The 25,736-nt window shown below is 42.1% G+C and overlaps 2 protein-coding genes across 2 annotated transcripts; one reads left to right on the top strand and one right to left on the bottom strand.

The window, feature by feature from the left end:
- Window positions 1-2,775: 2,775 nt before the first annotated feature.
- On the bottom strand, window positions 2,776-11,825 carry TIPRL (TOR signaling pathway regulator; the record flags this gene model as incomplete). Its single annotated transcript, XM_082016085.1, has 7 exons — window positions 2,776-3,573; window positions 5,211-5,273; window positions 6,003-6,098; window positions 6,504-6,635; window positions 7,759-7,858; window positions 8,689-8,868; window positions 11,725-11,825. 7 exons carry the CDS (start codon window positions 11,823-11,825, stop codon window positions 3,424-3,426), a joined length of 822 nt encoding a protein of 273 aa, XP_081872211.1. The 3' UTR covers window positions 2,776-3,423.
- Window positions 11,826-14,569: 2,744 nt separating this feature from the next.
- On the top strand, window positions 14,570-23,966 carry GPR161 (G protein-coupled receptor 161). The gene is made up of 5 exons (XM_082016083.1): window positions 14,570-15,832; window positions 16,377-17,101; window positions 18,593-18,697; window positions 21,409-21,528; window positions 23,523-23,966. Exons 1-5 carry the CDS (start codon window positions 15,393-15,395, stop codon window positions 23,768-23,770), a joined length of 1,638 nt encoding a protein of 545 aa, XP_081872209.1. The 5' UTR covers window positions 14,570-15,392; the 3' UTR covers window positions 23,771-23,966.
- Window positions 23,967-25,736: the final 1,770 nt, after the last annotated feature.

Raw genomic sequence — 25,736 nt, 5'->3', positions numbered from 1 at the left:
TTAAACTCAAAGAGGGGAGATTTGGACTAGACCTAAGGAAATTTTTCACAATGAGGGTGTTGAAATGCTGGCAGAGGTTGCCCAGAGAGGTGGTAGATGCCCCACCCCTGAAGACAGTCAAGGTCATGTTGGCCAGGGCCCTAAGCAACCTGATCTAGTTGAAGATGTCCCTGCTCATTGCAAGGGGGTTAGATTAGATGACCTTTAAAGGTCCCTTCCAACCCAAACTATTCTATGATTTTATTCTATAATCTAAACTGTCCTAGTTTTCCAGACTTCAGAAAAGAAGAGTCCATACCCTGTGCCAGTTTTACTTCTCTAGTTGTATCCTATCTCCTCCCACCACTTTTGAATCCATTACTTGGCAACAGTGAAGCTCATAGAAATAATAATAAAGATTACATTTTGCTCCCACTACCGTAGCTCTTCCCCTGTTCTGAAAAAGTCTCACCTTATTTTCGTAACTAGCCAGAGTGGTCTGACCGACAGGCAAAGGCATATGGATGCAACATCTTACTAGCATGCAAAATTCTGCATCATGAGTAGTTATTTCAGTTTATTTTGCTCAGATAAAAACAGAACTATAAAATATTTGGTACATTTTATTTAGCAACATACAAGAAAGAATATAAACTGCCACGTGTTAAACTTGCCACAAAACAGCTGGAGAATCACCCCACTCACCCCCCCCTAAAATTAGGTATCCAAAGTGGTACTGTTCTGTGGAAAATTTGTACCAGAGAGCTTGTGGTACACCAGTTTATACTGCTGCTTCTTGATAATCCGTGTGGTATAAGAGAGTCACAAAGTGCTCCGAGTTTTACTTCGTAGTAACTATATCTTCCTAAACATGTTCTTGGGATTTCCCCAACATGTGTGTTCCACTGAAATGCACAGAACCCAAAACAGATGGATATCACAGATCTATACAGGCAGGATTCAAGTCCGTTCAAGACGACTGTATCAACAGGTCACAAAATAGAATGTATGATGGACAAGATAAAATACACAGTACAAGCTAAACATGCAGAGCACCCTTTTCAACGCTAGGTGTCGATACCGTGGGTTCCGCCCCCACTATACTTTAGCCCTGTGGAGCTTAATGTTGGCATCACTGAGCAAGCCCAAATCACAATTTTAATTAAAGAATGCAGATATAGTTTCCTTCATGCCAGCACTACATCCACTCTCCTCTCAGTCACTACCAGTTTTAAAGTGTTTTTCTAAGCCATTAAAGGCACGTAAAATAATACATGGTTAGAGTAAAAGAAGTGCCATGATTTACTCTTCACCCCCATTCGCTGTTCCCTTCCTTTTCACTCTCACCCCATATCCCTCTATTACTCGAGTGGACCTAAATAATATTCTATTACCAAATGAATTTTGATCACTTCCATGCTGCATTCATTTGCAGCCCATCTTCATCCTGACACTAAAGTCTTCAGGAAACAAGTGCAGGAAGATGAAAAAAGCCAACAGAATTTAGGACTCTAATAGGGAATATAGAGCACCTCACCTCTATTTCAAAGCGGCCATAAATTCACTCACCCAGATCATGTCCGGCTGATAATAATTTCTTAATTTCAGTTCTCTTCACTCATTTTATCCTATGACTTTTTGCAGTAATCCTTTCCAAAGGATTCCAAAGATAAGGCTGAAGGTGTACTTGGGGAAAAAAATGTTTTGATCAATAAATTTTTACAAAATCCTCACAGACCCTCAGTGAGGTAGGTATGTATTCACTCTCATTTTCACATACAGGGAACTGAAGCACAAAGAAGTTACTTCCCCGTGGTTAGAGTAAATCAGTGACACAGGAAAAACTGCAGTTAGTTCCTGCCTTTCAATTTCGTGCTCAATTCATGACACCAGGCTGCCTCAAAGAAGTGTGAAACAAAGTGTATTTTGTTTTTATTAAGAAAACAGATACTCAGATGTCAGTAGACTTTTTCTTAAAATCTCAAGGTCTTCTCTTAAATGAAAATCATTCCTCGAAAGAACTGGTTAAATACCAGGTTTTGAGGTGGGTTGTTTCTATTAAGCCATGCAGTGTAGCATATGAAGATTTTTAAACAAAACTCCAAGACATCAGAATGTGTACACATTCTTATCTGCCATCACCTTAAACCACAAGGCCTGCTTTTTGCTACAGTCATTTGCTTCTTGCACTTACATTGAGTGCAAGCACTAAACCTAGAGAAGTCTGTTTAGCTCCCCCATTCTTAGGACAAACCACTAAGCATAATTTAGGATTTTCAAAAGCAATACAAATATTTAAAGTTTAATCTACAAAGTGTTGAGTTAAAACCATGACTATACATGTGATCACACTTCTATTAATATCAGAACTTAAAGAATTTTAAAAATAAACTGAAAGGACGTATCTGGAATACATGTTAGCATCCTTTTAAGGCTATACATGACCTTGTTTCTCAAACAGCAAATACCAGCATCCTTTAGGGATTAGAGACTAAACACTCCTCTCTTCCCCAGCCTTAAGCCACTCTGCAATTTAGCAATTTGACTGGCAGGGCAGTATAACCATCTTATGTGGGCACCATCCAGTATGTCCAACAGAAGGTCAATACAGTACAATGCACTTCCAATATAGTACGTGACTGTAGCAGCATATAGACCCCAAGTAATAGTCTCCAGAACTGCCTAGAGAAATCTGGCTGACATCAGATTAAGTTAGTAGTAGTTAGAAGAGACTTAGCAGTGTGTGTCTCTGTGAACCTCCAGCTTTTCTCCTGCTCTGGAGTTAATGCCCCACAAATAAGGTAATTTTACCTTTATATAGCGTCAAAAAAATGTTTGGTTTTCTTTTAAAAAATATTTTTTTCCATAAACATAGCCTCAAATGAAACGAATATTCTTAATTTACAGTCTGGGTCAGAGACTCCAAAAAGCAACTTAGTTGGTTATCAGCTCGCAGTAGAGGAAGACAAGAAAAATATGTAGTTTAGGACTGACAGCTCAAAATAAATACAGAGGAAATTTTTTTTTTTTTAACGTGGATGATTTCTCAATAAAAATAAAATCATGCCAATTTTACCACTCCAGTAGTCTCTTAGTATCTGAAGCAGCAATAACAAAATCTTCATAGAAGTGTTTGTGGTGAGGGGTCCAGACGATACTCCTGCCTATCTTGTGAACTAAACAGAACCCAGACTCTTAATAGTGAGAGTCTTTCTCCAGTGCCATTGAAGAATGGCACCAGTCTATCATTAACTCCAGATACAGGTTAAAAAAAAACAAACAAAAAACACCATTAGCAAAACCTGCTTGAAATGTTTTCTTTCAGGGCTACAGAAAAATTAGCCAAATTCTTTATTCCACTAGTAGTGAAACTGCCCCCTGCCATGGCAATGGTTACACGATCACATTATCTCCAGTCTACTTCAAGTCCATATAAAGTCACATTTATTTAGACTTAACACACATGTTTTCCAGTGATGCTTCTGGTTTAGGCTCCAGCTTCTCTGGGAATTCTAGTTTTTCACAGATTGTCTCCTTTATGGGTAGATACTGAGAGATCTCATTAGGTTCCGTGAACAGGGAAGGTGGAACGTGCTAAGAAGCAAAAATGTTACATGGAACAAGTGAATGAAGGTGGTGGGGGGGGGGGAAGAGGGAGAAAAGGTATTCCAAAACCAATCTTTTACAGACAATCTACAATTTACCTGATTTAAACACCTGAAGCCAGGTATGATTATTATAACTTCAAATGTACATACAGTCTTTTGTTCCTTGTGTGGATCAATAGGCTAAGGAGAGGTATTTAATGTTTTTAAGCAGCAGATTGTAAGAGCACAGGAAAGTCAGAGACAGTAATGAACAGCTACAATGTTTTTTAAAAAAATATTTATAATTTCAATGTAACAAACAGGCTTTTTGAGGTTCTAGTTTTAGATGAGACTAGGATAGCCACAAGGAATCCCATGCTTTATGTCTTCTAGCCATTGCAATATATTCACTGGAGTTGCTCAGATTTAGCTGTTGATAATTGATATGCCTCAACATGTATCTTAGTTTTATCAGGTCCACCAAAGACATTTATATGAAATACTAAAACTCATTGGATTTGAATTTCAGATTTGAAGAAATTGGGTGGTTTCATTAAGTTAATCATTATTTTTCTCCGGACATTCCTGTAGACAATTTAACCTCATACAAGACATTTGATGGAAAAAAAAAAAAAATACATATACATACTGAGCAAATCACCTTCAAACTTTCTAACAACGTTCTTTAAGAAGTGTATCCAGAGCTGTTCAAATGCAACCTGTGTTTTGGCTAGGCCTAACATGCAAGGAATCATACTGCTGTTTCAATTATTTCAAACCTAAGCGAAGCAGGAATCTTTTTTGCTTTAACTATGCGAGCTGATCTAGGGAACTGAAAAGCCATATACATTTCCTCTCTATAACAACAGGCAGTCAAAATTACTTAACAGCATAGATAATTTTTAAACATGAGATGAAGTAAAACCTAGATCACTGATTTAGATTTCAAAAACCACTAAACTTCAAAAAGTTCAGGTCTGGATTTAGTCCTGTTTACAGGGATCACATTGTTAAAAAATGATACAGTGCTCCTTTCCTCAAAAGGAAAAGCATTTTGCAGAAATATTCCCTCAGAAGATTAGTAACACATTAGCCACTTTTCACTGGTAAAGGAAAAACAAGGGAGAAGGAAAGTAACAAGATTACCCAAGATCAGGTGTTGGGTCAAGAACAAAAATCAACAGCTGCAACTCTAAATGTGCCACAAATTATTCTAAGCCATTACTAGAGTTTTAAGGTGGGCTATTAAACTTATTTGAGGAAAAACTGAATGAGTCTATTACCAAACAGATTTTAACCCCTAATACTACTTGCAAGCATACAACCAGTCCTGAAATTTAGTGTTGTGGGACATGGACTGCCTGATTTTGTGGCTGAACAGTTCTATGAAAAAATAAAGTAATAAAACTATCTTGTTAACTCAAAAGTAGAAAAAGTCACCCAGTCCCATGTCTTGTCATGTGATCTGAACCTTCACAAATGCAAATCTGCCATGAAATCACCAAAATAGGTGTTGTATAAGCAGAAAGGTTTTGCCCTGGTATCAATTCAAAACTTAACAAGGAATGACTTACAGACCCAGTATTTTCTTTGATGACCATAAAACAATTTTAAAAAGCAGACAGGAAAAAATAAAAGCAATACCTTTAAACTTGATATTTTGCTTTCTCTGGAGGTATATTCTCGCAACATGTAGGCCTTGTCAGCCTATTGGAAAAAAAATGGCAAAATTAATTACAAAATTATCATTTACTAGTAGTGCAAGATGAGCATTTAAAATACATTTAATTTAGTAAGCATTTGAATTTGGTTGAACACGGATCTTCACCGGGGAGCAGAAATGTACAGTCAAATTCATGAAGACAGAGAAAGATGTTTAGCAATGTTCTCTTTCCCAAAAATCACCTTTCTGTGTGCATGCATGAAAAAAAAAAAAATTCTATGACTGAATATGCTTTTTAATCTTTACTCAGCTAGAGCTCCTACATGAGCACAAATGCACTAGACAGAAGAAAACCACAACCATTACATTCTGTATTATTTATGAGATACTAGAACACACTTGCAGCCATATATTAGACAAACCAAAAAACATTTACTTTGAGATGAGGATAAGAACAATATCACACCATTTACTGTTGCCTATTTTTCCTCTTGTACTTCCTCTCTAATCTGTGTCTGTCAAATATATTTAAATGATTACTTCACATAAGGGGTAGCCTACTCTTCTCATACAATACCTAGCCCCATGGCATCCAGCACTTGGTTGCTACTTCAGCACCACTGCAATAAAGTACTACACTTGAAAGTTCAGTTCAGGTAACCTCTATGCTCCAAACATCAGTATTACATTACAGGAATATCAGCAGGTCTTCTCTGAAAGTAACATGGCAAGGGAGCATCTGTGAATATTCATGATGGTGAATAAGGGTTTACCTCATGATGAAGCCTTGTATCATTCATCCTGATAAGCACCCCATCAACTCGCAAGAAAAACCTCAACAGCACAAAAAAGCTGGAAGGCATAACTCTCTGCAAAAATAAAGATGTCCCATTCAGCATATTACAAAGTTTTACTTTAAGTATGTACTTATCTACATCAGATATTCACAACGAAAGATAGTATGAGCAGCTTTCAGTAGTAAAGTCACAGTTTGGGCTGTTGATATGCTACAGCTATCATTGGACAGCAGGGCAGACAGTGTCTCAGAAGATTCTTTGGCAGGATGCAGAAAGAGGGAAAGGACTGTTCCCTGAAGCAACTGACAGATTTCAAGACAACATAGTTTCCAGTAAGATTATATTTCTAAGAGCAAGGATAAAGAACTTTACATTTTAAAATTTAAATCCCAGAAGGAACAACATGCTAAAAGTGAGTGTATTTTGCATATATTAGCTGAGTCACCAAGCATCTTGTATGCACCTCTCAGTACTCACTATTTTTACACTCAAACTTGATACTCCATGGTCATGAAGTTCGTCTTCAAACAGAAGTACTTCTTCAAAAAACATAATTTGTTCCCTGGCTTTCAATTTCTCTGTATTTATGTGTTCTGTTGTAGGAACAACCTAGAGAAAAAGATTAAGAACAGTTAGCATATTAACTTGTTGCCAAGCTACGTAAGGTTTGTCCTGATCTTTTAAATTCCACAATGGCTAGTTTTAGAAAGGAAAAAGCTTTTAGGGCACTAAGCTTAAAAGATACCAAATTTCTAAGAGAAAAAGTTAAAATTAAAACCAAAGCTTCCAAGAGGAAACATCAATCAAAGCAAAAACCAAGAGTGGAAAATTCTGAATAAACTTCCTCTGGATACAGGCTCAGTAGGGTTTCAGCTGCAAACAATTCTGCTCATTTTCTGCATTTCAAAACATTTGAAGATGCCTTGTGTTTAACATACAAATGAGAAGTGCTGGGTTATAAACGGGACTCCATGCATTTAGTATCTCTAGCTCACTACAAACCCTGAATAGGATTCTAATAAAGCCTTTCCATGGAAATCGAGTACCTATATGTTTTCCATCTCGTGGTCTCCATATACACTCATACACTTCCGCTGCCTAAAGACTACAGGCCAACAAGACATCATTTATTTCTATGCTGCACTTTTAATTGCAGAATAACTCAAGTGTTCTATAACTAACGCAATCCTAGTAAATTACTACAGATTATCTGCTTAGTAGCAAGCCATCACAAGGAAGGGCCTGTGAGTTTAAATATGAGGAGTTACTGTTGCAGAAAAACATAAAGCCATTGAAAGCAGCCAGATCTACGTATCTGCTTAGACAAACGGGCAAGCAACAGAGAGTAAAGTACTAGAGAATTATACAGTTGATAGTTCTGTTGTATGTGAGGAGCTCAGGGCTTCAGAGGGGCATCCAGTAAGCACCGAAGATTCCCATTGCTTTACTCTGATTTAAGTCCTCACTAGGAGACACAATAGCACCCTTTCATATAATCCTAAAATGTTTTTAAAAAAGACCAAAACAACCCAGTTATTAAAATAAGCCATGCTTTAATTACGATAACATGCTGAGAGACATACAAAACCGAAACTATACTTCGAAGTCAGAAACTGTGAAGCATGAAAGATTTTACAGAAGCCTACTGAAAAGTAAATGACAGCTTAAAAAAAAGTGTTGTGTTTGACTGAAATAATATGCAATCAGCATTTAACAAGAAGAAAATGGTTACCTTCAACGTTGCGGTGTCTCCCAGCAATGTTCCTTTGTAGTCTGTTGTGTAAGTCCAATCATATGGCTTGACAACTTCCTTAGTGTGCTCAGTCTCACTCCTCAAGAAATGAAAGAGAAAACAGCATGCTTTGCAGTAATTCTTAAAAAATTACAACCTCATGTAAGATTATGTATTACAACTTCCACGTTCTTCAAGAAGAAAGATAGCAGCATTATCTGTGCTGCAATGATGTCAAAACTTAATCATACAGTATTGCTTCTTTCACAACATGTTTCTGTAATACATCAGAAAACCATTTCCCAAATTCCTGTGCTAACACAATCTCAGTCCTATGAATCAAAATAAAGATTTCAGTTCAATGGTGTTGAAGAATTTGTATTTCAAGATCAGTTTTTCTATAAGTAGGCAGAAAGCAGTCTTCTGGTGACACACAGCAATCATTAACACTGCTATTTGCCTTAGTTTTCATGACAGCTTTGATTTATTGTGCTCATATGTGCTTTATTTCTAGGTGCTCTGCAACTAATTTGGTAAATACTAAGCTGTACAATAGTTCTCATGCATGGTTCTGCTATATTCCTAAGGCCAAGATTTTGAACATGTACAGCATTTTGCACTTTGAAACTCCACACAATACAATCTTGTAATGCTTAAGTTTGAATAAACAGAAACAGTATTAAGCCATGGTAAACATGTATTTTAAGAAATAAACTACAAGACACAACTGAAAAATAGAGTTGACCCAATTTAACAGACAGGATGATCATGGCAAAAAAAAGCTAAGTGACTTATATGATCACACACGGTATCTACGGTAGAACCAAATGCAACATGGTCTTCAAGAGTTCAGTTTGTTCTTTTGACTACTTTATGACAGTTTCATATACAACACACCAGTACTTGCCCACCGGTGATAAAATACTGTACCTGCTCTCTTGCCACTCCTCTGCACAAGCCACTTTGATCATACCTTGACAATTATTCACACATTTTAAAGCATCTGTTGCATTGAACTCAATTCCAAAACCACGATCGTGCTGTATTCTTAGGATATTGTCTCCAAACATCATCTCTGGCAGGGAAGGCATGTGTAGTTCATCAGCCAATCTGCACAGAAAAATAAGAGTCCCATCAAGACAGATCAGGCATCAATAGTTCAGTGAAAGCAGTCCCTTGTTTTGGAATAAGTATTCTTTAGACCACAGTAATTTAGAAGACACAACATGAATATGTTCTGCAAAACTTTGTTGTTTTCCCAGTTTAATCATTTGACACAAATTGCAGAGTCATTGATCCAAAGTGACTTTCCCACCACAAAAAACATTCCTTCTCCATCAGGCTTGTGTAAAAGTCTCCTATGTAAGGAATAAAAAAAAAATCATCTGATAAGCATGAAGTAGCAGCTTTCAACTTGTAGCAAATCCCTGGATGACCCATGACCTTCTTTGGCAGGTGCCCAAAAAGAAGTTTTAGGAACAAGCATTCATTGTCAGCAAGTTTAAATTCACTACACAGTGGTCCGTACCTCCAAATTTAGAAGCCTACAAAAAGGGGCTGAAAACATCCCTGGCAGCGTATGTGAAAAGCACAGAAGACACTACTGTGCTCTACTACTTTCCCAAGCTGGCAGAGAACACATAACGGTATTTGTAACCTTAAGCATGAAAGCCACAGCCCCAACTGAACAAAGTACTGCATGAAACAAATAAGCATAACCCCATCAAAACATCCTATTTCACTTTTTGGTTTACATCAATTTTATACTTATTTATACATATGTATATAAATACATACACTATATATAAATACATACACACAACATGCCTATTTATATACATATTTACCTTATTTACCAAAAGGCTTCATGGACTCCTTCCCTACCACTACTTACTTTACTTATCAAGGTTAAAAAGAAATACATGACAACTGGAGAGAAGAAAACTTTAGAAAGTACACCAATTATAAGGGAGGGAGGCCGAAAGGAAGTGTTCTAATCACAACTTTCACATTGATAATAATGCATTCCTGAACAAAAGTGGTTATTTCTGTAACCTTGCATACAAAAGAATGTTATGCTAACCAAACTGCAATAAAAATAGCGAATTTGTAGATCTGGAGAATAAGATACTATGTTTTTCCCACAGAAGGCAGAGTAACATTATGAACTTTTCCATTTCAGCACCTGCAGGCCCCTTAACCTGCAAAGGCCAACTCCAACACAGAAAAGAGTTCTTAGCTATGGCATATTTAATCCTTCACCTTTCCACAGAGGTTGCCAAGGAATTTTTGTGATATATGTTTGCCAGAAATAAAACTCCTACAGATGCTAATGATGCTCCCCAAGCAATAAAAAAGGCAAAATGCCAAGAGAAATAAATTATAAAAGGAAACTGACTAAAAGCACTGCAACTGGATAATTCTTGACCCTTCATATTTGAAGTGAAGGAATTGTTTTGGGGATCTCATACTAGGTACCAAGATCTATAGGTAAACAGCTAATTTTGGACTTCTTTTCCCTACTCTGCAAAATCCTCTGTGTTCTTTCAAGCTTGTGTTGTGGCTCTTGCAACTTTAATTTCCAGCCTTTTTCAACATGTTCTGAAAAACTGTGTGTCCTTGAAAAAGATCTAAATGGATAAAGGTAATTTCTGACAATTACAGAGGTGACTGTCTATTTTAAAATAGCTACAGTTAAAGAAACTGAGTAGATCAGAATATGAGTACAGCAAGCAATTTGGCTTCTAGACTAGCAGTTCAAGTCTCTCTCCTGTTTACAGGTAAGAAGGAGAGTTAACATCCTCCTGATCTTACGAATAAAGATCTTCATTTTTAAGACATAGCATTTTACAAAATAAGTCCTCACAAAAAACCCATAAAAATGGGATACTCTAATAATAGCCCTCCTTCCCCTGCAGGACACAGGTACAGCTTAGCTGCATCTTGAATCCTCATTACAGAAAAATGACTAAATCACAGGATTCAAGTTTTCTTATCTGTAATTGCAAAAACAAAAAGACCATTAGTCAGAAGCACTTTGAGAAGATTATTTTAGGTATTGAACATAGGATAAAGATGGAGGAAGGAACATATTTTTTACCTGTTTTAAAGCAGATACCCAGGTTTTTTTATAAATCAGTATAATGCTGTTATGTTAAAAAACTTAACATTTACGTAGTTTACATAATAAGAAGTATGTAACATCATACAAATGACCCTCAGAAAAGTTAAAAGCAACAAGAATGAAGATACATTTAACAAGACTAACAAGACTTTCATGTATGTATTCCAGAAACCGAAACAAGAAGTATTTGTCAAATTCAACTTCCATCAAGGTCAGCTATGGCACTACAGAGCTGAACTGTTCAGTTCCACATTAGCAAATCTGACTTAAGTACTTGATGCTGACACAGAAGCATTTCTCCAACAGCTTGACAGCAGTGGAAATGAATACACGGAGATACCAATAATAAATTTTGAATGAAATCCACCATCTCAAAACAGCCATTACCACGAAATAGCTTATGAGAATCAGTGGACCACATTTAAATGAACCATAATCACCACTAAAAAGTAATTAAGAAAAACAGGCTTCTAATTAGCAGGCTTCTGTTCACAGAGGTCCAGATCTCCAAAACCGTTAGCAATCATTAAGAACAGAATTCTGGAAAACATCTGTAACTCAAATCATCCCAGTTTCTTAAGCCAAAGTATCAAGCTACCCTCGCAAAAGGAGAGGGGACAACCCCCCCGCCGAGCCACTAGAATAAAGAGCGTCTCTCCCGCCCAGGGAACGTCATTTATTTCTTGCGCAAGGCGACACGGCGCCTCAAACCCCTCGCTCTCAGGGAGTGAGGTCCCAGCCCCGCGGAGGCTCCCCACCGCTCCCAGGCGAGGGGCAGCGATCCGCGGAGGTACCGTCGTGTCCCCCCGCCCGAAGCCCGGCCGGCCCCAAGCCCGCCCCACCTCTCGGCCTGCGCCGACTTCATGATGTGCGTGCGGGCGGCGCTCAGCTTCCACGGCCCGAAGGTGAAGTCGCGCCGGCTGCTCTGGAAAACGGGGTGCATAGCGGCGGCAAGGGGGAAGACCCCGCCGAGGGAGAAGGCAAGAGGGGCCGGAAGGGGGGCGGCGGAGCCTGCCCTACCCTGCCCCTCCCCGCCTCGCCTCTCCGCCACGGCCCGTACACCTCTAACGGCAGCAACGGCGCCACCAGAACGGCCACCGCAAGGGAGTTCCGCTTCCGGGGGCGCATCCCGGAAGCCGTGCGGCGGCAGGCGGTGACGTGCAGGGGGGTGGGAGGAGCCGCTGGCGCGGCTCAGCGCCGTCGATGGTGGCGAGAGTTGTTCTTCTCTGCCTCCCTGGAGCTGTCGTGCTGTGGGGCGAGGGCGGGAACTGCGTACTTCTTCCCGCCCGCCGCGGGAGGGGGGTGTCTCCGGCCTCCTCTGCCCGCAGCGCGGAGCTGGGCGCCAAGAGGCAGTGAGCTCACCTGAGCCCGCTGTTCCCGGGGAACCGGCCTGCAGCAGCTGGTGCTGTGTGCCCGGCGGGCAGTCGTGCCTCCAGCCGCATCCCCGGTGGCACCTGGCTGAGCCCACCCGAGGGCGGCAGGGCCCAGGCTCAGAGCTGGCTGGGCAGCACGGCTGCGTGCTAACGCTGGCTCCTGTGGCCATGCTGCTAACGGATGTGTAAGAGTGGTCATGGGGAGCTCTGATGCTTCTGGGCTGTGCTCGAAGGTTTAGCAAGCATTACCTACCTCCAACGTACAGGCACCTTAGCCATTTTAGCTATTACATGTCAGTGCATGCATACATGTGGAATCTCCTGTGCTGGCTGGGTATCTTCTTGAATGCTTTCCAAAGATGATATTTTAAAAATGTCAAAATGTGGTGGCATGGTAAGCTTAAAATTCTGTAGATTGGTAGAACTGGTTGAGAATGACATGTAAGCCACTATGGCAGCACTGATGACTGAGTCCTTGTGTTGCCATTTTGTGTCATCGGAAGAGCAGACAACTCCCCAGGAGCTCCCCTTGGCAGGGGGGTACGACACACAGTCCAGCTCCTGTTGGGCAGGCCGCAGGGTCAGGGTAAGCAGAGACAGTGGCTGTGGGAATGTGGTACCTGCATCACGAAAAAACTCCCATCTCTTCCAAATGGCAGAGCGACTCAGCCACAGCAAAGTGCAAGTTAGAGTGTTGTTCCCTCTGCTTAAGGGCCTTGCCAGGATGTGGGGAAACCGGGGAATTAGAGATGTACAAGTGTGGCATTTAATTATCCTTCACCCTTTGTACTGTGCCCACCTGTGCCTTGCCTCAGGTGGGGGGGAAACACTCCTCCCTAAATCTGCTCTGTGTTACTTTTAATAGCACTTTGGGGTCTAGGAAGCCTAGCAATTAAGGATCTGCCCCTCTCTGTGATTAACTTACACCATGTGCTAGGGCAAGTCACTTCACGTCGTCTGTGTAAAATGGATTCCCCCCGTTTAACTGGATTCCTGCGTTTTCAGTGGAGGGCTGTGAGGAGCCCTGCGGCGTCGGGGAGCAGTAGCTGTGCCTCGGGGCGGGGTCGCGGGGTAGATGCACTGCCCCCGGTTCAGCCGGGTCACGGCAGGACCCTGCCCGGGACGGGGGTGGCCTGCTCCCCCCACGGGGAAGCTCGTCCGCCGGCGGGGGGGCTGCCACAGAGAAAATGGCGGGCGGCGAGGCCGGGGAGGGGGCGCGGCGGGATGAGGCGGCGGGGCGGGCCGGCGGGGAGGGGGCAGGGGCATGGCCCGTGGCGGGGGAGGGTCGGGCTGCGGCTTGAGGCCTCTCTGCCGGCGGCGGCTGTGGGGGGTCCGGGGCGCTGTAACCCGAAACCTCCCGCTTTGGCGGCGGCGGGCGGTGAGTGCGGCGCCGGCGGCCGGGGCGGGGCGGGGGACAGAGGCGGCGGGAGCGGCGGCGGGACACGCTCGCTGCCAGGGGGCGGGGGGGGGGGGGCCGATGGATGCCCGGGGCGGAGGACCCTGCCCTCGCCCTTTGTTCGCTGCCGGAGGGGGCGCGGGGGCAAAATGGCGACCCCCTCCCTCCACAGCGTATCTCCAACCCGACACCGTTGGCTTTGTGCGAGTGTGCCGGCACGCCCGGCCCGGCTGCCCGCGGCCGGGCCAGGATGGGATGGGATGCTCCCCCCGCCCCGGCCTGCCCTGCCCCGGGCGGGCCACCTCTCTCGGAGGCCTTCTCCTCCCCTCGGGGTGCAGCAGGGCCGTGAGGGGACGGGGAGCGAGTAGACGCCCCGGGCGTCGCTGGTGTAGGGAGCGGCCGCCGCCCCTCAGGGGGGAGCCTCCTTTCCAAGACCTGCAGCAGGCAACAAGTACTGCACGGGCTCACAGAGGCAGGCATGTTTAGAAAGAAACTTGGAGAAAAGCACTTCTGCAAACGGTCGGCAGGCAGCTTCAGTAGAGAAGAGCTCAGCTATGTTGTACAGAGCATGGCTTAGTAATGTCTTTAATTATGCTCTTAGGAAAGCACAGATAAAAATGGAAAAAACGCGGCTCTCCAGCCTGACGTTGGTGCCTAAGGCCACAGCAGAAGCGTTTCTGTGAGTGCGGCTGGTCGTTTGGGAGCAATGGGTGGGGGCACTGCCACAGCTGAGGGAACTCTGCAAGTTCCTCATTTCCAAGAAATGCAAATATCAACTTTATATTAATTGGTGGACTCTAGTTTTCTGGCTTGCATATTTGCATTTTTGGTGGTGTTTTTTTCTTCAGTGTGCTGGCCTGCAGATGGGTGAAGGATTGAATGAAGTAGATAGGAGAGCCTGTGTTGGAGGCAGCGGGGAGAAGCCTGATAAGGAATTGGGAGAAATACCGATGTTTCACAAAACAAGGTTTTGAGTCAGTGGGATAGATGCTAACACTGAGAAGTTAAGGGTTAAAGGTTCTCGGACAGTTCTGTAGGGTGGACCGTGGCTTAATGCAAGAAAGCCTCTTTCGAACCTCATGTATAGAAACTCAGTTCCCTCAGTCCTTTGGTATTGGCAGTGAAATAGAATCACTGCTGTAGGTAAGGTGATTATGAACATGGAGAAGCGATGTTTGGAGCGTAGTGCAATGATCCCTGAGTCTTTGAATGTTACTTAGCAACTGTTAAGAAAGAGTCAGCAGGATATGACTAGCCAGGCATCCACAGACCACCAGCAAATGCTGCATAGGCAGAATACAAGGTAACAATGAGGATAAACAGGCAGAACTAAAAAAAAAAAACAAAAAAACCCGCTACTTTTTTAAAGTGAGAGAAACAAAGACTGATCCTGACATTGTTCTTGTTTCTTTGCAACCTAGATGAAGGGACTGAGTGAGATGCACAGCTGGTAAGTATGGCTTAGAAACAAGTAAGATCCTTAGAAAATTTTTAAGTAAGATGTGCTAATTTTCTTGTTTCCCCCACTCCACCTCTTATTGTCTTTCAGACAGTTTCTTCCCTGTTCTAGGCTTGGCTCTGTCATTGACCTCTTTGGTGTACCCATAGGCAATTTCCTGCCCCTTTGCTTTCCCATCTAAAATGGTATCCTGCATCCTACAGGTAAATTTTAATTAACGCAGGCAAAAAAAAAAAAAAAAGCCTCCAGTCTTTGGAGGGAGTGTGAAGAAATCTTGCCTGAATGTTTCTGAGCGTTGTTGTTCTTCTAGCTGCTCAGCATGTCTTGGCTGCTCCAGCTCTGCACGCTCTGACCATGAGCACCAATTCTTCCCTCAACAATGTGAAGGGCCTGAGGAACCTCACCACGCTGGAAGATGGGGCTGTCAGAGTCACAGAGTCCATTGCTATAATCGTCATTGCTATTTTCATCTGTTTGGGCAACCTGGTGATTGTCATCACCCTCTATCGGAAGTCTTACCTTCTCACGTTGAGCAACAAGTTTGTCTTCAGCCTGACCCTCTCCAACTTTCTACTCTCTGTACTGGTGCTACCTTTTGTTGTCACCAGCTCCATCAGGCGGGAATGGATCTTTGGAGTTGTTTGGTGCAATTTCTCAGCCCTGCTCTACATGCTGATTAGCTCAGCCAGCATGCTTACTCTTGGACTCATAGCTATAGACCGGTAAGCATCTCTTTTCTAGTGAATGGTAATGAATTGCCTAGTCGTTTCATAGAGTGACTTGTTGGCTGTTCATAGAGTTGAGAAGTACTGCAGTGGATAATGCTGCGTACTGTTGTAATGTCATTTTCCCTTCAGCCCCTTGTGAAATTTTGGTACAGAACAGAAGAAAGTGAAGTTATCAATAATGCAAAATGTGGACATGCGTCTGAAGGTTTTTTTAGCTATCGATGGTATAACAACATACTACTTGAGAAAAAGAAGTAATGACTTAAAATTCCAGATTATACCCCGAGCACAAACTGACATGTAGGGACAGATTTAATAGCTGCATGTGTGCCTTCAGCCAAGTTTTACAATCTTGCCTGCAAAGATATGTATTTTTACATGTAATTATTTGTATAAATAGGGTCCCTGAGCCCTCTTTAAGGTTTGGAGAAAAGAGCCTGTTCTACAAAGAGGACTAGATCTCAACATCACTGAAGTATGTTGAGGTTTTATTGTATGTCTTTTGTGCTCCTGTTGATTGGTTTTTTATGTCCACCAGGTACTATGCTGTCCTGTACCCGATGGTTTACCCGATGAAGATAACGGGCAACAGAGCAGTGGTAGCTCTTGTGTATGTGTGGCTACATTCCCTTATTGGCTGCCTCCCTCCCCTCTTTGGCTGGTCATCTTTGGAGTTTGACCAATTCAAGTGGATGTGTGTGGTGGCCTGGCATAAAGAGGCTGGCTACACTGCCTTTTGGCAGATCTGGTGTGCGTTGCTGCCTTTTGTGGTCATGATGATCTGCTATGGATTCATATTCCGTGTGGCAAGGATTAAGGCCCGCAAAATCCACTGTGGTAGCATTGTCATTGTGGAGGAGGACTCCCAGAGGAATGGGAGGAAGAACTCCAGCACCTCTACATCATCTTCTGGCAGCCGAAGGAATGCTTTCCAAGGGGTTGTCTACTCAGCCAACCAGTGCAAAGCTTTCATAACCATCTTGGTTGTCATCGGTGCTTTTGTGGTTACGTGGGGGCCCTACATGGTAGTAATTACATCAGAGGCACTTTGGGGAAAAAACAGTATTTCCCCTGCCGTGGAGACATTAGCTACATGGTTGTCCTTTTCCAGTGCCATTTGCCATCCACTAATTTATGGACTGTGGAACAAGACGGTGCGCAAGGAACTACTAGGAATGTGCTTTGGGGATCGGTATTATCGCGAGTCCTTTGTTCAGCGGCATAGGACATCGAGGTTATTCAGCATTTCCAATAGGATCACAGGTAAGACACGCAAAAGTCACTCTTCATTAATATCAGTAAGTAACATGTAATGTGTCTGTGTGTACTTGGCGTGTCTTAGGGCTCTGTAAACAAAGTGGGATGTTTCTGGAGGTTTCAGTAATCTTCTGTTCAGGTTATCATAGACACTTGAGAGGAGGATATTTTTTGTGGCAGTTAACCTCTTTCTTGTACTCTGGTAAAATTTTCTCTGCCAGAGAAGACACAGTGATTGTGTTAATAAAAATAATTTATTTTAATCTCTCTCAAGCTCTTCCTTTCATGTGCCTACTGCCAGGTTGAAGCACTACCAATGGTAGCACTTGTTGTTTGATTCCTGGCTTTATGCTACAACTCTTTGAGATTCACTGAAGTTACACTGGCCTTACTATTCCTGTAAATTCAGTTTTTAGCCTTAATGGTTGTGAAGAAAAGATCATAAAGTAAAACTATGTAGAAGAGTAAAACTATTTGATGCCTTCCCAAGTTGAAGGCTGAGAGTTTCAGTTGCTCAGAGTTTGGTAGGTTTGGGTTTTGTTTGTTTTGTTGGTTTGGGTTTTTTTTTTTTTTAAGTAGTGATGCAATGAAAAAAATTGATACAAAGATGAAAAAATTAATCACTTTCCTGGTCCTGGTTAGAACCTTCCAAAAATAGGACCTCTTCATGGTGTCCCTTGGGACATTTCCTGCAGAGGCACAAACTGATGTTATTTGATTGGGAAGGAAGATCTAAAATGCAGAAAGAAGGGGAGAGCAGCAAGTCATCCATTGTCTTTTCTGCAACCTGGAATCACTGGGAGAGGCTCCATCTAAATGAAGGAGTCCTGCAGCTGCAGCCCCATCACAAGCTGCAGGAGCCCCTCCCTTTGGCAAAACTGCATCCAGGAGATGCTATGGATGAACACATTGGGAACTGAGGTGGAAGGGAAAAGACGAAATTTCTCTTTCCAAGTGACAAGAAGCTGACAGCTTCAGATTTGTCAGGGTGTCTAAGAGGGAGGAAAAAAAAACAACCGAGCAAAAACCCTCAAAATCTTTAAGCAGGGCCCAGAGACAGCACCTTTGTAGGAATCATAGAATATCCTCCCCATGTGCTTTGGGGATTTGAAAGAAGCCAGGCTTCTCGGTGCCCCTACCTTGCTGCCACACTAACGGCCTGCTCGTGGCTACCAGGTTATTCTCTGGCTAGAAGGTGTCTGGCAACTATGCCCATCTCTCTGAGTGCACATGCTCTGTGTTCAGCCTGGCTGGCTGATAAAACACATGCAGTTGCAGAAAGAGATGGTGCAGGTAACAAGGAGACTTGTCATATGAAAGGATTCCAAGGATACCTGAAAGCTGCTGGATTTCTAAGATTGAAAGTCCAAATGCTGTGCACTCTGGATCAGCAGGGTAAGTTTTATACATAGAACAGTAAATAAGACAATAGAGTGGGAAGAGGTTTTTACTATTGTAGACCCCTTAAACATTAATGAGAATTAAACTGTCTTACAGATTTGGGACTATCTCCTCATCTCACTGCCCTCATGGCAGGTGGGCGGCCATTAGGAAACAGCAGCAGCACAGGAGACACAGGTTTCAGCTGCTCACAGGATTCTGGTAACTAAAAGTCTTGCTTTCTTTTCTTGGGAAGGAGATTGCACTTGTAAGTTGGCAGAACTCTCTGGGATAGTCTTTCTTTACACGCAGATGTCTTTTGGTGGATGGGTGACATGAAGCAGCTGTTCCAGCTGTTACAACAGAACTGCTGTAGTTGCTTTTCTTCTTCCTTACTCCCAATATATTTACTTGCAAAATACTGTTTACTCTAGGGAATGATGACCCTCCCTTGATAATGTGTCCTGGGAACAGGACTCGACTGCTTTTTGTGCGCTTCTCCTCTAGTTTCTGTCATTCTTCAGGGACTTTCCTTGTATCCACAAGGAACAGATCAACACAGCACTCTGCAGAATGTGCTTCTCTGTTCCCTAGTTTGTAAAAGACCTTGTCTTGTTCATACTGCAGTGTAAACGTAAACACTTAGGATGGTTTCAGCTTATGATTACATTACTACTTAAGATCTCTCAGTTGAAAATGGTTTGGAAAAGTGAAAAAGAGTTCTGCCAGTAATTTTCTACCCAGAACTGTAACTAGATTCTTCTGGCAGTTAATTCAGCTACCACTCCTTAACTGCACTATATTTATTTTAAGGAGTATTTCTGCTCTAGTGACACCAGAGGGTGATCTTCTACCATTTGCTTGGTGTTAAGAGATTCGTTTCCTTCTTTTGTAAAGGAAGTCTATGGAGCTGGGATTTATTTTGGTAGTTGCTTTATGCTGGTACTTTTAAGCTTGTTGTAGATATTCTGCAGCTGTGTGGGATAAAGGAGAATAGCATCCTGGTAAACTTGCCTCAGCTAAAAGTATGTTGTGTTATCTTTTGAGGAACAGTACTGAGCAGTTTAAACAAAGGAACAAACCAAATACATACCAAATGCTGTTAGAAGTGCCACTATTTGTTATGGAGGGGGTACAGTCCATAGAATGGGAATGGATAAACAAGGATCCACTGTGAAATACTATTTCACTGTGAGAAACTAAAGAGCAGAAAGAAGTCTTAGTCCCTCTTCAGCACTGCATACTGCAGTACATGATGCTGTGGGGTGCGATGCAGTTGCGTCTTTATCTGCCCTGATAAACAGAAGCTGGGCTTTTCATGTTGTGAAAAACAGATGAAGTAGTAGGAGAGGGGAAAAAAAAAACAAGTGGTGCCAGCTGTACACAAAATATGAAATGACACCTGAGTCCCGATTGCTGGAAGTGCTGCCTTAAGATCAATTATTCCAAGGACAAACATCCACCCTGTAGGAATAAGAGGCTAGTCTCTTCACCAGCCTCATTTGAAAAAAACAAATGCACTAAACTAGTACATTTAAAAAAAATTCTGCTCCACAGAAGAAAGTGTCTCTTTCTTCCTAGTGCCACTCTTCCACTGCACGCTATGTTTCTGAGGAAAATCCCCTTGGAGATCAGTAAGAGTTCTACTATTTTCGGTAGACGGCCTCAAACCCAGCTGATCCACAGAAGAGCACAGAAAGTTATTAGCTTATTTGGGAACTGTGTATTAGGGCAGCACCTTGCTGTCTTTCTTGTTTGGTGGAGGGAGACATATGACATAACACACAAGTTTCATCTTAAAAAGTTTATCACTTTGCTACATCACAATGAATTGTTAGCAAAGACCTATGGAGCAGTATGTTGTCTAGAGGTATACCCCCAGTGATGTCTTCCTCTCACTTCTTATAAAATGGGAGATGGAACACCTCCTTGTTGCAAAAAGAATAAATTTGGGAATCAAAAGCAATCACGTGGCTGAAGAGGGATGCGAAGTCACCATCTGGAGGAGTTGTGAAACCTGCAAAGGCTTCACATTGTCCTAGGCCTGTTGTCACATTACAGGAGTAAATGGACCGATAGTAAAATGTCACACAGGGAGTGTGTGCAAGCTGTGCCTTCCAGCAGCAGCCTCCCTGAGAACTGCTCACATCAGCGCTGTCCTACTGTCTCCCTGAAATGCTTGCTCCGCTTCTCCCTTACACAGCAGAGAGGCCAGCATTGCAAGGGAGGTCTAGGCTGCAGTCTTGTCCTTCATGCAAAAGCATTGCAGAGATGCTAAGGTGAATCTCCTTGTGCTTGTAAACTCTTATTTTATATTGGAAAGGTGCAAAGCAAAAGCAGGGAGGTGAAATAAAAAAAAGAGACTCCTAAACTAGAAAAAGATTCATCAGACAAAAATCATTCCCAACAAACAAGGGATTTTTCCCCATTAAAATATATTTCAAGAAAGTCAAAATAGGTTATTAGAGACAAACTAAATCGAACAGAAAAATTCTCCAATTCAGATTTCCATCCAAGTCTGATTACAGGTGTGACATTTGGCTGCTATGGTCGTCTGCCTCTCAGGTAGCCGCGGTTAGCCTCTTGTCTTCATCAGGAAATGGGGGAAGTTGCCCTCAACTTTACCCTTTATTTACTGAAGGTAAGGTTTCACCTCTGCTGTCCCATTGACATTATAAGCTCTGCAGCTGAGCATTTCAGAGCTGCTTGAGGTTTTAGATGGCTACTGAGAAAAGATTTCCAAATCCTTTCAATGAAAACTCTGACCTCAGTCTTTTTTATGCAGTGTTTAATCCGAGCTGAAAATTATTCAGAAAAACTGGGTTTAGACATCTTTTGAAGAAACTGCTATAGACTGAAAAGTTTTTGCCAACACTTCAATATTGTATCCCAGTGTTACTCTGTTTTGCTTGAGAACTCTTGTTTTGTTTCAGGAACAGATGCAATGCTTCTTGAAGATTATAGCTCAGATGGCCCTCATGTCCCACACTGCATCTATCCTCCTCGAAGGAGGAGTTCAGTGACGTTTGAAGATGAAGTAGAGCAAATTAAAGGTGAGTGTAGGGGTAAGTATAGAAATGCTCAGAACCAGCTATGTTGCCTGCTCAGGAAGCCTCCCAGGACATTCAGAATCGCCTTAAAACATACATGATCACTGTTCACCTTGACAGATCTGACCATTCATGCAGGTACAGCAGAAAGTAAGATCAGGTCTTTCTTCCAGTTCTCAAGTAGCAACAGACAAGGACAGAGACAGAAGTCGGGATTCCCTACATAAATATCACTTATATTGCACAGCAGTATCCTCTCTGCAATTCCACTCATCTGTTGCAGTCTGTTTTTGTGTTTCTCAGAGAACAGATTTTCCTGCCCTTATACTTTGATTCCATTATCCCAGTGTTTCTTATTTGCTGCCTTCTCTCGCCTTTGTCATTCACAGACTTGACATTCTTCCATCTACAGATAATAGTCTGAATATAATTTCATTGTTTCACTTCTTTTTACTGAACTTTTACTTCTTTTACTTTACTGAGTATGTTTCTCAGCCGATACGGATGAAAATAGATGAACCACATGCACTTTTTTTCAGTCAACTCGTTGATTCTGTGCTAGCGAAGTGTTGCTGTGATCATCTGCAAAATATGGCAAAGTTAGTTTAATTCAAGCTGATAGTTACAATAATATGGACTAGAAGACTTGATAATAACAACTGAATTTACGAAACAGTAAATGATCGTGGACATTACAAAAATGAGCAGAATACCTTTAAGAATCAAGTAATAATAAAACCTGACTTATTTTTATGATTCTGAAATAATGAGAAGACTTTCTATGGAATTTTCTCTTCAAACACCCTGGCAAAATTCACTTTTGCCCTTTTCCCAGCATGAGCTGATTATTTCCCTGACAAATATGTTACCATATGTTTTCCATTATCTTTCTGAGTGATTATGCAGGGGCAGGCATCTAATTTTTTGTGCAGTTCAGAGGAAGATCTTAGTGAAAAAGCTCTTCACAGGTTTAGCAATTCTCCCTGGGTGTCTCAGGGTTTTCAGCATCTCTGAAACTTTACATTATTTCAGCAGCCTCACTGAAGAATTACATTTAGGACTGACACCTGTGTTGCCCAACATGTTGGTGGGTAGAGAGGTGTATAGATGCTATAAAAGCAACTACATCAACACTGAATAGCAGATGTATCCAAGGTAATAAAAGGTTCGGAAGAAGTATACTATTGTCTGCAACTGCAGTCCTCAACCTCTCCTGGCATGGATTGCTCTACAGCTTCCCCACTGGAAATGGGTCCCACAGTGTGGCTGGAACAAATTTAAGCCTAAGGACAGCAGACTGCTGATTTTAATCACTAATTGGAAGAAGCCCTTGGAATTTGAGGACTGTTAATCCATAAACATCTGGTGTTTGGGCTTAAAACATAGTATAAAATAGCTCTTCAACTGCACTGTTTGTGTCAATGAACTGTGAGATCTTAGTGCAAATGCACTGAGAGTCCTTGTAAGGCCGTAAGTCATGCTTAACAGCAGACGAAGTACAAATTGAGGGTTCTGTATCTGTCTTCTGCGTGAATTCTTGCCTGATGCCAGACAATTCACATTGTCCCTAATCCTGGACTCTAGGCAGTAAGCAGAAATCAGGCTGTTGACTGCAGTTGGGTACAAATTCAGACCAATAAAATCCTGTGTGCACAGGTTCAGATTCAGAAAATCATTCCAAATGTACTTAATTAAAAGTTAAACATCTGTATAAGCACTTTGCCTCATCAGACTTTTTTTTTCCCCCACTTGAATTGGAGGCAATCTTTCTGCTTGACCCATCGAGGTAACTCTGAAGCTCTGTGTACATAGAACTGTTTAGGAACCCTCGGTGTTGTTGGTAAATGCACTCTGTAGGGTAGTTACTTTGCAGAGGGCATGATCATACCTTTACAAAAGGATCAATATTAGTCTTCAAGCATTTGTGCCGCCATGTTGATCAACTTAATTTTCTCATATGTTGCTTTTTTCCTTTTTTTTTTTTTTTTTTTTTTTAGAAGCTGCCAAGAATTCTGTTCTTCATGTAAAAGCTGAAGTCCATAAATCTCTGGACAGTTATGCATCCAGTTTAGCAAGAGCTATTGAAGCTGATGTGAAAATCAGCTTATTTGGGGAAGATGCTTTACCAGGAGCTCTGTTCCCTGTGCGGACTCTGCCAGGCAGCAGTATGAACACACGGCGTGGTATCAGGCCCCATGCTAGCCAAAGACTTCAGTTGCAGAGCATCGATGAAGGGAATATTTGACAGAAGCACAGAAGTAAGAAAACAGAATGAAACCACTAAGCGGGACCTACTACAGCTGTTAGTGTCTCAACAGAACCAGGATACCTTGTTGGGATGTTTTCAGTGTTTTTTTTCAACACCTGAAAACCAGCTGAATTCTGGTACTTTTATCAGCATTTTACAGCAGTATTTGTTCACTGTTTAGGGTGCTATTGACTCTTTTGTGCCATGTCTTAAATATATCACACAGTGCATAGGAATGCAGGGTTTGGTTTCATCGACCAGATCATTAGTCTGTTGCATCTTGGGTCCATTATTGGCCAAAGCAGATACAGAAATGAAAAAGGAAAAGTATGTGCAGTGTTTAATTCATTATTGCATTGAATCTTTTCTGACCACCAGTTTACATTTGATAGCTGGAGTGCTCTGATAGGAGCTCATGCATTGGATACTACATACAGCCTTATTTTCACAGACTGCCAAATGATGGAGCATGGACTTCCCTAAGGGACAAAACCTAAGATTTTCAGAGCTCATACAGATTATGCGCCTACTTACCCTTGCTAGCAGATATTTCTGGCTGCTCAGCCATTAGAATGCTAGATCTGAAACTGGATTGTGCATTGCTTCTGCGTTACGACACACCAGCTTCTCTAGATGTAATGGGTGGGAGCAGACTTGGGCTGGAAATATCACAGAGATGGTATTTGAGAAAATCATTGATGTTCTAAGTTTCTCTGAGAACTTCAATTCACTTCCCTGGTTTTGCCTTTACTAAAAGGGCGCTCTACAGCTGTGGGAAACTTCACAGAATATAAATAAGGCATTACCACTTTAGTGATATATTCAGGATTCACCTTTTCTAGAGAGAAAACTTCTAAGAGCTATTTTATTTTAATTTTTTTTAATAATGAGGGGAACGTAGCATTTAAGCAATAGTTACCTCAGCGTATACATTTCTTGGAGTATTAATTCATTAATCTCTAGAATAAGAACATTTGGCACTTAGATTGCACTTTGCATGTTCTTAAGCACTGTACAGATGTTACCTTGTTAGGCCTTTGTGAGAGAGTCGATCAGCCCTGCTTGCCAAAAAAGGGGAACTCGCCACCAGTCGAGCTGCTGGCAACGAAACAAGCTGCAAAGGTGGAAAGGTTTGTTAGGAAAAGAAGAATGAGGTGGATCATGCAAGCATGCCTGGCTTGAGGAACCTTTCTGTGCTTTCCCGGGCTGGACCCTTCCTTACTTAACTGGGGGTTACAGCCCTGCCTTACTGCTTATTTCAAAGACAGGGAGAGATAAACGAGCAGGATCATTTCTTGGGGGTGGGCATCAGTAGCAAATGGATTAAAGGACCAAAGATTTGCATTTGTTTACTCTGTGTCTGCTCCCCTGTGCCTCCACCTTTCCCCAGCAATGGTTTGTATGAGTTTTTGCTGCAGATTGTTTGGAAACCGGGGGCAGGATGTTTCCATCCGGACAAAAACTTGGGCGTACACTTGTTACGTTATGGCTGTGGACAACTTGCGCGGCAGCACAGAAGCGACCTGTTTTTGAGGCAGAGCCTCAGTATTTAGTACTGTATTTAGACATCCTGTTTGTCTCTGTTTCCAGCTCAGAAATACATTTCAGCACAAGCTTATGTCCATCGCTGGAGAAAGCAGCTTGACTTTATGAACTAGCCTGAATCCCGTAAGATTTAACTGCATGCTTAAAATCCAGTACATGGTTTGCTGGTTAAGAACAGACTGCTAAAGCAAGAACATGTAGGCACCAGCAAGATGGCTCTTTGCGTAACACAGGAATGAAACGACTAGTAACAGTGAGGTCCTCAGTCCTGTATTTTTTGCTTCTAGTGTGTTAGATAAATTGGCACCTGTAGGCACTCGTTAAAAAAAAAAATTTAAATCCCAGTATTTGTCAGGAAATGCCCTGCACTGAGGTTGTTATTGCTATCATTAACATTACAATCACTGTTGCTCATAGT

The sequence above is a fragment of the Phaethon aethereus genome, assembly GCF_964289735.1.
Source record: "Phaethon aethereus genome assembly, contig: HAP1_SCAFFOLD_492, whole genome shotgun sequence".
Lineage (NCBI taxonomy): Eukaryota > Metazoa > Chordata > Aves > Phaethontiformes > Phaethontidae > Phaethon > Phaethon aethereus.
This window is presented reverse-complemented; position numbering and strand designations above follow the sequence as displayed.

Bases quoted from the DNA above. Each gene is read 5' to 3' on its own strand.
- GPR161 (XM_082016083.1), top strand. From the start codon at position 15,393: ATGTTTCTGAGCGTTGTTGTTCTTCTAGCTGCTCAGCATGTCTTGGCT. The intron at 18,698-21,408 runs GTAACTAAAAGT...GTTTTGTTTCAG, and splicing joins CAGCTGCTCACAGGATTCTG to GAACAGATGCAATGCTTCTT. The intron at 21,529-23,522 runs GTGAGTGTAGGG...TTTTTTTTTTAG, and splicing joins TGAAGTAGAGCAAATTAAAG to AAGCTGCCAAGAATTCTGTT.